At 41.4% G+C, this 16,283-nt stretch overlaps 1 protein-coding gene across 1 annotated transcript in view; it reads left to right on the top strand.

Moving 5' to 3' along the window:
* rptor (regulatory associated protein of MTOR, complex 1) overlaps positions 1 to 16,283 on the top strand; it is a 499,208-nt gene that overhangs the window by 465,708 nt on the left and 17,217 nt on the right. The window contains exons 29-32 of the mRNA XM_059948392.1: positions 2,826 to 2,932; positions 10,767 to 10,894; positions 13,346 to 13,432; positions 13,836 to 13,952. Of these exons, the coding sequence (XP_059804375.1) occupies positions 2,826 to 2,932; positions 10,767 to 10,894; positions 13,346 to 13,432; positions 13,836 to 13,952 (439 nt within the window). The remainder of the gene's footprint in view (positions 1 to 2,825; positions 2,933 to 10,766; positions 10,895 to 13,345; positions 13,433 to 13,835; positions 13,953 to 16,283) is intronic.

The raw sequence follows: 16,283 nt of genomic DNA, 5'->3' as shown, positions 1-16,283 counted from the left end.
TAATCAGTTACAACACAGTGCTCATACTCATCAGCAGGAGTTCTACAGGGAATCCCCAGTCTTCAGCACATTACCCGCCCACACTCTGCATGCATCATGAGTAGGATGCCCGAAGGAATTTTAAACAGTGCATTTCTTTACATTTCTTTTTAGCTTGTGTTGGTATTAAATACTGAATGCTCCGGGGTGCAGGACATTAATATATTTATGTTGTGTTCTGCACTACAGTGATGGGGTAAGGCTGCAGTTCTCTGCCATTATTAATTGTACTTCCAGATTTCAATCAACCACATACCTTCAGGAAATTAAAGAAAATTTGCTCTCTCGCTCTGTCTCTCTCTCTTCTTTCCCCATCTACCTTCTCCACCCCACTTTCCCTCACTTTCTCCCCTTCTCCCTTCCCCCACTCTCCCTCCCCTCATCCCTCCCCTCTCCCTCCCCTCATCCCTCCCCTCATCCCTCCCCTCTCCCTCCCCTCATCCCTCCCCTCTCCCTCCCCTCATCCCTCCCCTCTCCCTCCCCCCTCTCTTCCCCCTCCCTTCCCCACCTCACCATCCCCCTTCCCCCCTCTCCCTTCCCCTCCCTCGCTTCTCCCTTACCCCCCACCCTCAAAGACTGAGGATCATCATGGTAGCAGAAAATTCCAAACATTTATAACTCTCAGAGCTTGACATTTGCCATCTTCTCTGTGCTGGATGGTTGTTCCCATATCCCAAGGCAAGGCTCACTGTTTCTGGACTCCAGCATATAGGCTTCCCAGCGATATGATGATAACTCTCACCTTTGCATATCTGTGAGACTGCCTATCATTCCACTAAACTCCAGTAAGCATATACCAGTCTTCATCAATCTCGCTTCATGGTTCAATTTCAACATTTAAGAGAAGGCTGATAAGTACATAATTGAAAGGGGTACGGAGGGCTATGGTCCAGGTATAGGCTGATGGTACTTGACAGAATAATAGTTTGGCTCAAACTAGATGGGCCAAAGGGCCTGTTTCTGTGCTGTAGTGTTCTATGACTCTGATTCCCGGAGTCCTTGTAAATCTCTTCTGCACCCCTTTCAGCTTAATCATACTTCTTTTCCTATAACAGGGTGACTAAAACTGAACAGTGTGGCCACATCATCATCTTGTACAACCAGAGAACCTGTGCAGTCCTCCTCACAGCACTCGCTCCCAACCAGCATCACATAATTCTGTACCAACGGGCTTCAAAAATATTACAAGTTGAATTAATGGAAGGTTTCCATAAACGTAATGGAAAAACAAGACAGAAATATCATCCTTCTGTCATGTTTGAATCATCTCTGGTTAAAAGAAATGCAAACTGCTGCCAGGGGTGATGATTTAAGCAGATACATTAGGGACATTTAAAAGACTCTTAGATAGGCACATGAATGAAAGACAAATGGAGCGCTATGTGGGAGGGAAGGGTTAGATTGATCTTGGAGTAGGTTAAAGGGTCAGCAGTACAAAGTGGGCCAAAGGGCCTGTAGTGTACTTTACTGTTCTATGTTCTAAACCATTTTGATTAAAGAAAACAGCTCAAGTAGTAGAATACATATTTCTGTAACTTTCTTTGTCTGCAAGTACACCTTGACTCACTTAACATATCAAGTTGTGATCATCATTACAGATGTTATGCATTAAATGTCAGGCAAAATTCATGATTTATATTGTAAAGTGAGAGTCGCTTTTGCTATGTTAGTATAGATTATTTTTCTTTTAAGTCGAGATTAAGTTAAATAGTTGAACGTTTCTGTAAAAGATTCTTAAAAACCCTGCAAGGTTCAGTTATTCTGTCAAAAGTTACCAAAAAGTGAATTTAAGTAATCAAATACTGGCTTAACGGCTTAGAGCAATGTCTGTGATAAGGGAAGCAGAATGAATGTTCACCTAATATGCCATCTTTAGAGCTATGGGTTAGACTAGATTACCTTTACTTGCCACGTGAACATCAGAATATTCAGTGAAATGCATTGCTTACATCATCATTAGTGATATGCGACAGCCCATAAGTGTCGCCACATTTCCAGTACCGACGTAGCCTACCCCCAACTCACTAACACTAACCATATGTCTTTAGAATGTGGGAGGAAACCAGAGCACCCATAGGAAACCCAGGCTGTCATGGGGAGATCATGTCCTTCCAAACAGCAGTGGGAATCGAACCCTGATCGATGATCTCTGGCGCTGTGAAGCGATTGTGCTACCGTGCCGTCCCATGGAAAGGAAAAAGACAAGTTGGTTTTAAATTGATGAGAAGGTAGGGAGGGATGTGTAGGGCAGTCTCCAGTGGTGGGTTTCCTTTGATGTTCGTGGAAATCACAAAATTATTGCTATTTGTTTACTTTCACTGACAATATCTGATCTGCCATTTTGTGGCTTTTATGTGCCTCTTTTATTCTCCCTGCCTAACTGCCCACATTAACCTATTAACCAGATGTCTTCTTGGACAGTTTACCTCCACCAGAAACCTGCCCTCACACAATCAGAGGTATTCCCTTTCTCATATCCATACAAAACCACCATCCTCTCAGGCATTTACAAGAAAATAAAGAAATCCGGTAGAGTTTATGTAAAATTATGCAGAAACAAAGATTGACAATCTACTGTCCACACATGCTGTCTGATCCACTGAGATCTTCCAGTATTTTCTGCTTTTGTTTTATTTCAGTTTTCCAGCATCTGCAGTTTTGTATGTTTCTCGATGCTGTTTAGGATGTGATGACGGTGACGGCGAAAATAAAATCTTGCGGTTTAGTTTAAACTACTTTACCATGTGTATGCTGTTCACTCAGTGAAGAGCTTGCTTTCTGTTTAGGTGCTGGAATGGTGGTGGATTGGGAGCAGGAAACTGGTCTCCTAATGACTTCTGGTGATGTTCGCATTATTCGAATCTGGGACACAGACCGAGAGATGAAAGTACAGGTAAACTCTATGCTTAGTGTAACCATCATGTACAGTATTTTAATTTGATAGATTCAGGAATGTATATTGTCATTCTTCAGTACATGAAGGTAAAGGAGAACAAAATGATTTTTGCTCCAGATCCGATGCAACATTCAAAAGAGCACAATAAGCATAAAAAAGACAATGAATATAAAGGCAATCCAGCGAAAGAAAATATATGAGAAACTGTTTGAGTGTGGTTTAGTCTAAACTTCTTTACCATGTGTATGCTGTTCTCTCAGTGAAGAGCTTGCTTTCTGTTTGGGTGCTGGAATGGTGGTGGATTGGAACAGGAAACTGGTCTCCTCATGACTTCTAGAGATAAAGGCAATCCTGTGAAACAAACTGTATGAGTAACTGTTTGAGTGTGGTTGTGTATGCGGTACGCAAGATTAGCTTATATACATAGGCTGATTGTACATAAACTGACACTAGGTGCAGAAGTATCTGTACATTAGGTGGCTGACAGGAAATGGTAAAGTGACTCTGGGCAAGGGCAACTCTTCCAGGTAGCAGCAGGGCATCTGAACACACGGGATATTGATAGATGAGGTGTAGAGTGTATGCATAAAGGGGCAGTACATGGGGGGAATGGATGAAGGCTGCTGAGGGGCTATGGAGAGGAGTGGCTGCTACGGATGTAATGGTGCTGGGGTGGACGTGTTGACCAGCCTGACGGCTTGGGGGAGGCAACAATATTACATGAAGAGCTATTACTGATTGAATATTTTTGTCCTATGTGTCCACTATATATTACTATTATTGAGATGCATTCCTAACCTGATCTTAAACACGAGAGGTTCTGCAGATGCTGGAAATCCAGAGCAACACAGACAAAATGCTGGAGGAGCTCAGCGGGTCAGGCAGCATCTACGTAAAGGGATATAGAGTCAACGTTTTGAGTTGAGACCCTTCATCAGGACTCTGATGAGTAGCTGCACACGTGTCACATGAATCCAGGACTTTGACTTTCTCTGCAAAATTGCTGCAGATCACCAACAAAAAAGGAACTTAAGAAACTGCTGTCAGTAGTGACTTGATTTACTGATTAATGTCAGTTTATAAACCCGTTAAAGAAACCCCTGTTTCTGATGGAGAGACGTGTATGCTTAACTACAGAGAGTACAAAGTAAGTTCTGCGTACTGTCGTGGTTACTTGAAATGACCAGGAGACGCAGACAATTCTTCGAGAAGTTTAAACCTTTCTTTGCAAACAAAGGCTGAGGCAATCAATGAACTTGTCACCGAAAGCCCACCGAGCTCCGGTGTACAGCATTCTTTATAGTAATTTCTTATCTCAGTTACATTCCGGTTTCATCAGCATACCCAATCAATTTATAATTGCATATCATCTATATATTAACTAATCAATCGCTGTTGCCTAGCTCTCGGTGCGTCACCATTATTTTTCACCCATTTGCATTGGGACCAAGATTATGTTTTCCAGACAACCTCCCTCACATTACATTCCTGCTCGCAGCATCCTGTTCGCCACCGTTATCTCGTACTAAACAAAGGCTGAGTGTAATACATGGGATACATCTCAGCTAATAGTGCTGCTAAACAAACAGGTGTTCTGTAAGTGCCATAATATGCAGCTAAGAGAGTACAAAGTATCTAGTAAAAACAACACATAACAAAATGTGTCTAGTAAAATAATACATACTAATATTCAGTACCTAGAAGTGATTACATAGTATAGTAAATAGCTAATACATAGTGATTATATTTCAGGTATATATAGTGGTTATGTCAGATATATTTCTCAATAGTACCCCATGGTTGAGACTCACGTGCAGCTGGACTGTCTCCTAGGGGATCGTGCAGCTGTAGATTCTACAGTAGAGAAGTACATTTGGCAGTATTGAATCTAGAAGATCAAAACAAGTGTTTACACTGCCGAATGTTAAAAAAATAAAACGGAAAATACTGCATCTGCTCAGTAGGTGAGGCAGAATCTGTGGACTGAAAGGTAGAATTAACATTTTAGGTCCATGACCTTCCATCGGAACTTGAAACATTAATTCTGTTTCTCTCTCCATGGACAATACTTGTCCTGCTGTGTGTTTCCAATGTTTTCTGTTTTATTTCAGAATTCCTGTATTTGCAGTATTTTCCTTTGGTTAATCATTAAGAGTTTGATACCACAGGTGAAGCTGAGTTCTTTTTTATACCGCAGGCCTAAGGTCTCAGAGGCTCAACCTACATTTCAGTTGTTTTTCCTTCTTTACACTATAATGGTTGGCGTAGGTTTGTTGCTTTTTTTCAGAGTATCATTACCAAGAATCTCAGCAGAACTAATAGTGCACTTAATGGAAGAAGATTAATTAATACAGTGATATAAACATAAAATATTAGAGGAACTCAGCAGGTCAGGCAGCATTTATAGAGAGGAATGAACAGTTAATGATTGGGCCGAGATCCTTCATCAGGATTCATCAGAAGAGTCCTAATGAAGGCTCTTGACCCAAATATTTGTTCATTGCTCTACGTTGATGCTGCCTGACCTGATGAGTTCTTCTAGCATTTTGTGCTTGTTCCTCTGGAGTTACAGCATCTGCAGAATCTTTTGTGTTTGTTAACAAAGCAGTATCCCATTGTGAAAAAGAATCTAGCACTTTCCCAATGTATATGATGAATAAACTCTTCTCAGGCTTCCAGCCAGGTACAGATATCAAATATAACCGACATTTTGATGACAACTTCTGCCATCTTCTTCAGGGATGATGACTGGGTCTGCCGGTGGTATTTATACCCCCTGTAGTCTGTCCCTCCTGATTGGTTAGTCCTCAACCAATTAGGTTTCCACTCTCCCACCTTGTTTACAGTCGAATTCTAGTTCTTATTTTGAGCAAAACTTTTGTCTTTGTTAAACTTATTTTCCCCTAGTTTTATTTCGGTGGCTTCCTTCACCAGGAACTCCTAAAAGTCATTGGCGCAGCATAGTAGTTTTGTGCCGTCAAGGTCAAAACTATGGCCATTACAAATGCAGTGTTCTGCTACTGCCAATTTCTTAGGCGAACCCAAACAAATACACCTCCTGTGATCCTTGATGGGGGTTTCCACCGTACGTCCCATCTGGCCGATATACACTGCTCTGCTTTCACAGTGAATCCTGTAAACGCCAGCTGACCTGAGTCCCAGGTCATCTTTGACTCAAATCCCAGGTCATCTTTGACCCACATAAGCTGTAATTTGAGCTTCTTCACGGGTTTGTGGATGGTACTAATCTGCAATTTCTTCAGGATCCTGGCAATCATTCCAGAAACCTTGGAAATATAGGGAAGACAGGCAGTAACGACAGGTTCCTCCTCGTAGTTAGGTTTCCTGTTTTTTCTTTTGGCCCTTTTAAGGGCTCGATTGATTTCCTTCACCTATTCTGCAGGAACATCGTGTGTAATCATCTAATTTCTTCATGGAGACTTCCCAGGTGCAAAATAGTTTTCACGTGGTTAATCAAAGTAGAAAGAACTGCTCTATGTTGGGAGGCATGATGGTGGCTGTTATTGTTAGGTACAGGTCCGTGTGAGTGGGTTTCTAATAGACGCTATACCTGAGGCTATTGTCCAGTTTCCCTCGTATTACAATGTCCAGGAATGGGAGGTAACCCTTCTCCATCATAAACTGAATGTTTGGATGTATACTGTTCAGATGGTCATGGAACTGTTGGACTGCCTGGAGTCCATGAGGCCACACTACATAGGTGTCATCGACGTATCTGCAGAAGCATTTGGGGTGTAAGGGCTATGAACTCCATGTAGAAATAGCAATAGCTGGTGATAAGGGCGATCCCATGGCCACTCTGTCCATTTGTTCATAGTAGTTCCTCCTACAGAGGAAGTATGTCAATGTGTTCAAAAAGGTCAGTGGTACCCTTATCAAACCTTGACTGCAGGAGGGCCAAGCTGTCCCTAATGGGAACTCTCATGTACAGGGACACTGTATTGAAACTAACAATTATGTCCTCATGGTATATAATAAATGTCTTATTCCATAACTCCGTGCCAATAGATCATGTCTACAGTCTGCACTTATTCTCAGAGCTAGTGCCGGTGAATGCCTTGCCAAGGAAAAGGAAAATTGATTTAAAGCTGCAATAATTTTCAGTTCCCCTTCTGCTAAAGAGAGATTTAATTCTATAATTCATGCCCTGTTTAGCTATGGGTATTCAAAGCACACCAGAAGCCTAACTGAAGGTTTATTATTATCGAGTCCTGGAAACCATCAAGGAAGCCGGCCTCCCCTCGTGGACTCTGTACGCTTCTCACTGCCCTGTAAAGCAGCCAGCATACTCAAAACTCCCACCCACCCTGGACATTCTCTCGCTCCCCCCACCCCTTCCATCATGCAGAAGATACAAAAGCTTGAAAGCTCCAGGCTCAAGAACAGTTTTTGTCCTGCTGTTATAAGACTATTGAATGCTTCCCCAGAATGATAAGATGAGCTCATGACCTCACAAACTACAGTGCATGCCCTTGCACCTTATTGTCTGTACTTTCTCTATAACCACATTCTGCACTAGGCTACTGTTTTACCTCAGTGCACTGTTGTAATGAATTGATCCACAGGAACAGTGTGCAGGACAAGTTTCTCACTGTATCTGTGTACATGTCCCAAGAAGAAACCAATACAATTTGCCAATTGATGTCTCTTGTTCTTGTATTAGATTGTTCAGGTTATGCAAAAATCTCACAAGCATTATAGCTGATATAGAGTGAGCTTTATCACTTTAGTTCCATTCTATGCAGGATATTTAAATTGCAGGTCAAAGTTCAAAGTAAATTTATTATCGAAGTACATATGCATATTCCACCTTGTACTGCACTGAGATCCACTTTTTTTGCAGGCAGTCAGATTCAGATTCAGTTTATTGTCATTTATAAACCACAAATACGATGCAGTTAAAAAATGAGACTACGTTCTCCAGAATGATACCATGAGAAAGCACAAAACAGACCACACAAGAAAAACCACATAACGTTTGGTAATCCCCAATCCAGAGTCCGGAGCGGCTGCTGCGTATCGATATCACGCTACCGTCTTAGCACATTCCCAGGAAAGAAACTATAAACCTATCAGACAAAACTAAAGCTACAAGAGCTACACAAAACCACATAGTTACATATAGTTATAGTTAACATATAGTTTCAACAGTGCAGACAATACCATAATTGATAAAAGACAAACTGACAAAGACCACATAATTATAACACTTAGTTTCAACAGTGCAAAGCAATACCATAATCTGATAAAGAGCAGTCCATGGCACGGTTTAAAAGAAAGTCTCAAAAGTCTTTCAGCCCATCATCTCAGTCATGGTAGAACAAAGAAATATAATAGGGTCATCGAAAAATCACATACAAAGACTGACAACCGATGCGCTAAAAAAGAGAAACTGTGCAAATAAATAATATTGAGAACCTGAGTTGTAGAGTCCTTGTAGAATCATAGATACAGATATGTAGACTAGTTTCCCTGATGGTTTCCAGGATTCGATAATAATAAATGTTCAGTTAGGCTTCCGGTGTGCTTTCAGTATGTATAGCTAAATGGGGCATCAAAGTGAGACTAGGTTGTGGAATCAGTTCAATGGTGAGCTGAGTGAAGTTATCCACACTGGTTCAGGAGCCTGATGTTTGAAGGAATCTGAGAAATATCAGTGGCTCAACCCATCTTTCCATTATTAGGATATCCTCATGTCCCCATAATAACTGATTTGAGGACGCTGCTATATTTTACGGCTATCTAGAGTCACAGTAGGAATAATAATGCACCAACTAGAATTGACATTATACCATTTTTTTGGTTCCTCTGTGGATAACTGATGCAATATCCAGATTAATCCAGAGAGTTAAACTTGGGTTGAGCTACTTGTCAATTCATTAGTAGCTCGCTTTGGGCAGAATTCCCAAATTTTGGAAAATCCAATTTTCCAAATGAATCATGCAAAGCTTTTCTCACCTCAGCTTGCTCAAATACCTGTCTATTATGGCAATATCTGGCTGGAAGCTGAAAGAGTTTACAATATCCTAATGCATGTTTCAACCAAAATAAAGTTTTGCAAGTATAAATACAACAAGAAAATGTATTTATTCAACAAGTGCCTCTGACAAGATATTATTTGTTCTCTGCCTGGCTGTATTAGTTATTTAATAACCATCCAATTGAACTGCAACCAATGCAAATCTAAAGCCATCCCAAATTCAAGGACTTCTTTTTCTATCTCTTCTTCCACTCACTGTCTCTCTGTCCAGGAAATCTCTTGAATTTAAGCTATATTCCCTCCAGTATCTCTGCCTCCCTGCCCAGCACCTGGTTGAAAGTATCCGCACCAGACAAAATGCCTGTGTGGTGACGTAGGACTTCCCACAAAACTATGAAGTACTGAGCCTGCACAGCCGACTCAGCCCATGGGCAAGTAATCCTTTTTATCCCAACTTTATGCCAGCACTTATAGACATTTTCCATCAGGACTTTCGTTGAGTAGGTGACCTGATAGCAGAACTCTCACTGGCAATAAATTGTAATCTTATTCTTCTATCCAAAGTACAAAATTATAATAAAATGTGTGTTGTTTCACACTCTAACACAGTTGATTTGACTGCCTTGCATAGAATCATTCTCAGTTCATCATCAAAGTCGATGAGATTCAGGATTAGGATATTCAAAATTTTGAGCGTAACATTGTGGTCAACATAGAATTGTGTTGTGCAGCGACCTGAGTTCAATTCTGCCACTGTCTGTAAGGAATTTGTATGTTCTCCCCATGACTGCATGAGCTTCCCTCCACTTTACTAAAGATAAACAGGTTAATTGGTCACGGGTGTAATTTGATAGTGTGGGCTTGTTAGGCATGAAAGGCCTGTTACTGTGCTGCATCTTTAAATATACAGAATAGATAATTAATCAGTCTTTCTAGGAATGAACCCATTTTTAGTGTGCGCTCAGACTTTCTCTGGATTGAAAGGCAGAGTTTATGTAATACCTCTTGTAACCAGACGATATTCCATGATGGTTCATCAGTGCTGATCTGTTCTGCTGGTTAGTAAGTGAACAGCTGCCTTCACCAGAGTGCACGATGAGGATCCTGCCCTCTTCTACCTATCTGTAAAGCTTCTTGAATGCAACTAAAATTTCAAAATAATCACGTCTTTGTGTTCCCTTCCCACACCATTCAAAGCTAAAGCTCTTTCTTGTTCTTGGCATGAATGATATTTAAACTTGAATCCGGTTATGCGTCAGCAACAAGGATAGTGCGGACTGAGTTCTTTGATTTCTCAGTTGCCATGCTTTTTCCTCGAACAGAACTAATGTAGTGAGTTTATTCCCATTGAAGGTACTCTGCAGGCTTGTGCTCAGCAGGAATTAACTCCAGCATCCTTCCTCAATCAACACCTCCAAACAAAGAATAGCTGATTTGCGGTTTGTGGAATTTGGCACAGATTGGCTGCCACAGTGGAGCCAGCAGAAGATGACAACATATCACAACGGCAGTGACGGGTCCCCAGTCTTCTGGCATTCCATCCTCTGGACCCTGACCCCCATCTGTCAAGGACCAAGGGGTAGCAGCCTGTGCAACAGGATGCACCCTAACATCCCAGAAAGCTGTTAGGAGAACGTTCTGCTTGACTCAAGAGATCACACTACTGCTACTACCCCAGGCTGACCGCCACTTTTATTTCCAGAGTAAAAGAAACTGCATTTAAAAAGTAATCCCTTGCCTGTGGAGTTTTTCAAGAAGGTGGCAATCTCTACAAACATTGAAATATTTTCCACTTTCTTTCAGCATCACCTGTTTTTGTTTGTTTTGTAGGATATTCCAACTGGGGCAGATAGTTGCGTAACCAGTCTTTCCTGCGATTCCAATCGTTCCCTGATTGTCGGCGGCCTTGGTGATGGTTCAGTTCGTATCTTTGACAGGAGAATGTCTCCTAATGAATGGTAGGTTCTTGTTACCTTGGTTTCAATTTTCTACTCATAGAGCACAGCACAGTGGAGTGTTTGAATCTCGGGCAACCACCCGCTTAAAGGCACTGCCGCTGATGTGAATGTCATCACAGTCCAGGAGGCAGAGTCATTCCTGAACTTTACGTGAAACTGATTTCTGTTCTGCCCGTCAGTGGTTTCAAGTTAGAGAAAATGCACAACTCTGAGTCATAGTTCCATTTTGGATGCTCTTGCCTGCTGTGGGACTTGTTTAGAAACATTGTTATTCAAAGGACTAGGAAAGATGTCAATAAGATTGACAGAATGCAGAGAAATCTATGAGGATGATGCCAGGACTTCGTATCTGAGATGATACAAGGGAAGATTGAATAGGTTAGGACTTCATTCCCTACAGCATACGAGAATGAGGGGGAGATTTGTTTGAGATATACAAAATTATGAGGGGTATCGATAGGCAAAGTGCAAGCAGGTTTTTTTTCACTAATGTTGGGTGAGACTACAATTTGAGGCGAGAAGTGAAACGTTCAAGGGGAACTACTTCACTCAGTGGTGCAAGTGTGGAACGGGCTGCCAGCAGAAGTAGTGAATGTGGATTCGATTTCAGCATTTAAGAGAAGTTTGGATAGATATAAGGATATGGAGGACTATGGGATATATAGTTCAGCACACACTAGATGTGTTAAAGGGCCAGTTTCAGTGCTGCAGTGTGCTATGACTCTGTGACGTTTTTAGAAACATAGAAAACCTACAGCACAATACAGGCCCTTCGGCCCACAAAGCTGTGCCAAACATGACCCTACTGTAGAACTACCTAGGCTTTACCCATAGCCCTCTATTTTTCTAAGCTTCATGTAGCCATCCAGAAGTCTCTTAAAAAAAACTTACCCCTGACGTCTCCTCTGTACCTACTTCCAAGCACCTTAAACCTGTGCCCTCTCGTGCTAGCCATTTCAGCCCTGGGAAAAATCCTCTGACTATCCACAAGATCAATGATAGCTTTTGTTTTAGAAACAAAATTAAGCATATAATGGGTTGGAAAGGTACTGTTGCAGTGGTTGAATTCAGTGATAGGGTGGTTTTTAATGTTAAGTGTATTATGTTGCCCACTCAAAAGTTAATAGCGAGTTTCTTGTCTTCTCTTATTCAGTTTTGTTACCCAAACACATTCAAATGCATTTTATGATGTGCATATATTACTTAGGTTTCACGCTTGTTCTGCGAGATGATTCACGTCTGATGCAATTTCAATTTACTTCCAAACAAGAAGAGACGGTGAAGTCAACTTTTATTCAGACTGGTGATATAGATGTCACTGGCAAGGCTAACACCTATTGTACCCAGAATGTGTGACTTGCTAGGCTCTTTCAGAGGCTGAACTCTACCCAATTGGTGGTCTGGAGTCGGATAACATCCAAATTGTAATTCATAATATCCAAAACAGACTTATTAACCTCAATAGAAGAATCAAAATGCTTCAAAGTCAAATAATTGGTGACTCGTGTAGGATATTATCATGGCCAGCTTGTGCATCAGGATAAAATTAATGAGCACTTTCATCCAGAGAATATTCCTATTCTGTCTTGAATATCAGTGCACATAAACAAGAAGATGAGGTCTTGGCTTTAAATCTTCTCCAAATGTCTCTTCCAGTGATAATGTAATTTCCTTCTTAGTGACAATAGAAACTGCTGGGGATATACAACAGGTCAGGCAGCATCTAGGGAGAGAGAATATTTCAGGTCAATGAATCTTCATCAGCACTAGCTAGTCTCTGCTTCACATTCAAATCCCAAATCTATTGGCATTGACCTGGGTTGTTGATTAAGTGATGATAAAACTTTGCTTAAGATTTCCATGTCTTATAAATAAATTCTGCTAAACTCAACTCAAAAAATAATTGTGTATGAGAACTTCATTAACCTAGCAATTAATATTTCTAAACATTGATTTCTTTAAAACATTGCTCTTTCACCTGATTTAAGATGAAGATGACAGAGGAGTAATTCAATTGCCATGAGACCCCATTCCATAATGTAGCACTAAATAATCATGGATTCTTAAAGCATAGAAAGAGGCTCTTCAGCCCATCCTGTCTGTGCCAGACACTGCACTTGCCTACATTCAGCTGCATTTGGCCCTTTGGAGTTCAATAGTTGTTGATGAGAAAAAGAGATATCTTTTTACTTCAGAGAGGAGGCATTTGTACTTAAAGATGTATCTTAGGACATTAGGTAGGAGTTTAACCCTCATTCCAAGATGTACTGGGTCTGACGTGACAATAATGAATAAAAATAATGGACAGAGTTGGTGAAGTTTCTCACGTGTCAGCACTGACCCCCCCCCCCCCCCACACACACTTGATAAGCTTAATATCCTGACGTGTTCTGCACCCTGTTCTGAAATGGAATGATAATCTGGCTGTGGACATTGTGATTGCTTCCACAGCCGTGTAATGACCTACAGAGAACATTCTGCATGGGTAGTAAAAACCTATTTACAGAAGTCCTCAAAAGGCAATATCATCGCTGTGAGGTAACACAAGATTTCTGTTTCTTTTTGATGAAATGACAATTTGATCTTCCAAAGATACTTCAAATGCATATAATTACATCTGTAATGAGTTTGTAATATGTTGTGAATTATTTAACTTGAGATGAGGCTAATTGTTAATTAAATATCTCTGGATATTTCTTTAATTGAGTGAGACAGGAGCTTTGTTTTTTTTTAAATTTAATATTGCAGCTGTGTGTGTTTGAGCATTGTCATCGCAGGGGAAGCTCATTTATAATTCGTTAATTGAATGGGTAAAGTTAGTGAAATATTAGCTGGATTGTAGTTGCTATACTAATCAGCAGCAGCGAACTGTTTCTTGCATGTTGTCCTTCTCAAAGAAATTGGTGACACTTCATGTCCTCTCCCTTGTTCAATTGTTAAGTGTAAATGGAGATGTAAGGTTCTTTGACCCACGGAAGACGGATTCATACAATATTATCCAGACGGTAAAAGGGCTGACAGCGCTGGACTTCCATCCTCAAGCTAATCTGTTTGCTTGGTAAGTGACTTCAACATTATTTCCATTAATACAGGTGAATCAACAGATTGGGCCTTTATTCATTTGCCAAGCAGAAGGAATAAACATTCATAGGACACGATGGTATTAGCTTCATTTCAGGATTCAAGTGCATTTGTCATGTGTACATCAAAACACACAGGGAGATGTGGTGTTTGTGTTAACGACCAGCAAGGTTAACGAGGGTCGCCACACACATTCACACCAATGCGCTGCTGATGGCAGCATGACCCGGAAGATGGGTTCCTGCGGTGTTCTGGGGGATTCGCTGAGCCAGCTTGACAAGTACGGGCTGAATTGAGGCAGCCGGGCCTGGGCACGAGAACAAGGAATGAGCAATGTTGCTGGACAGATTGGGGTTGAATTGAAGTGGCAGGGCCCAGGCCCGAGAGCAAGGAATCAGCCGATGTTTCGCTGATTTCAGCGCAGGGTCAGAATTGAAAAGATCAGGGTGTCAGAGCCAGAAGTGAGGAACGGGCCAGTGTTCAGCTCGCTGCTCCGCCAGCTGTACTCATCCATGCACCGAACTGAGACCGTGGTCTGCAACTGATGGGCTCCAGGACCAGCTGCAGCTACGAACTGGCTTTGGGGCCATGGACTCACTTTTGTGAACTTTAGTTCTGAGTGTTATTTGTTTACGTTTTATTGTTTGCATGATTTGCTCTTTTTTCCGCACGTTGTCTTAACAATCTGAACCAGCTCGGATAACTTCACTCACCACAATACTGAACTGATTCCACAACTTGCGGACTCACTTTCAAGGACTATCATTATTATTATTGTTGTTGTTATTTGTATTTGCGCAGTTCGTCTTCTTTGCACATTGATTGTCGTCTTTATATTCCATTTTGCATTGATCTTGTTGTATTTCTACTGTGAATGCCTGTAAGAATATTAATCTCGAGGTAGTATATGGTGACATATGTGTATAATAAACATATAAATCCCCAAGTACCCACATCCAAAGGCATCCTTACTTTTCACTTCGTATTCCCCTGTCATTGTGGGTTTATTTGTCCAAAAAATGAGTGATGTTTGTCCACGGCATTGTCTTTCCTCTTTGCAGCTGAATCTGAATCCTTATGCATAGTGTGGCTCGTTGGAAGAGTTTGTGTTTCTCTCCGCTCTTTCTCCATGACCTAGGAAGAACTCATTGCATTCCCAGACATAATTCACTACTTTAAAACAATCCCACTTTATCTCACCTTCATTTCTTGTTTTTCCTAAAGGACATTTGTTAATCTGCCTGGTGAGTCAGACCCACAGCTCTTGGAAGACGTTCAATTTACTGGCACTTTGTGTGGAAAATGACCACCGGCCTTTTTTTTAGCAGCTTCCACAGCTTGTCACAATTGATAACCATCTTGTACATTTTGTGCATCTCTATTAAAGCTTCCCTATACTCTGCCTTTCTCACACGTTTCTAAAGTCTGGTGTGACTTCTGAAGGTTTAGTATTATTTCTTTGTGTTTCTTTCTCCTCCCTTATAAACCCAGTAACCCTGTGCTCTTGCTTTTGTCTTTTCCTTGCACTGGTAGACATTTATCCTTGGTTCCTTCGACCCATTTGCAGTTGTTTCACTCTTATTTGATCTGCCCTATGCAAACTTAGTGTTACGTTTGTCTAAGAATGAAAGCAGTGGGGACAGGAATTGTTCTCGTAGCCGTTCAAACTGCTCTGTCATTCACTCTCATTGGTGAGCAAGATTCTTTATTGGGAGCATTCAACTCCAGAATAAGATCATATGACATAGAAGCAGAACTAGATCATTTGACCCATCAAGTCTGCGCTGCTGCTCCATCATGGCTGATTTATTCTCCCTCTCAACCCCATTTTCTGGCATTCTCCCATTGATGCCGTTACTAATCAAGAACCTGTCAACCTCCACTAAATATACCCATTGACTTGGTCCCTACAGCCATCTGTGGCAATGAATTCCACAGATTCATCACCCTCTAGCTAAGACAAGTCCTCCTCTTCTCTCTTCTAAAGGGGCGTCCTTTTGTTTTGAGGCTGTGCCCACTAGTCCTAGACTCCCCCTCTATTGGAAACGCATCCACTAGGCCTTCCAGTATTCGACAGGTTTCAATGAGATACACACTCATCAAAATCCTCTGGACTGTCTCCAATTCCAGCACGTCCTTTCTTAGATATGAGGCTCAGAAATGCTGACAGTGCTTCCGAGTGCAGTCTGACCAATGCCTCATAAAGCCTCAGTATCACATGAATGGCTGACACTCAACAGCCCTCTGAGATGGAAGCTCCAAACATTCATAATCCCTGAGGGAAGAAGTCCCTCCTCATCTTACCCTG

Source organism: Hypanus sabinus, chromosome 23 (genome assembly GCF_030144855.1).
Source record: "Hypanus sabinus isolate sHypSab1 chromosome 23, sHypSab1.hap1, whole genome shotgun sequence".
Classification (NCBI taxonomy): domain Eukaryota; kingdom Metazoa; phylum Chordata; class Chondrichthyes; order Myliobatiformes; family Dasyatidae; genus Hypanus; species Hypanus sabinus.
The sequence above is the reverse complement of the archived record's forward strand: the minus strand, read 5'-3'. Positions and strand labels throughout refer to the sequence as shown.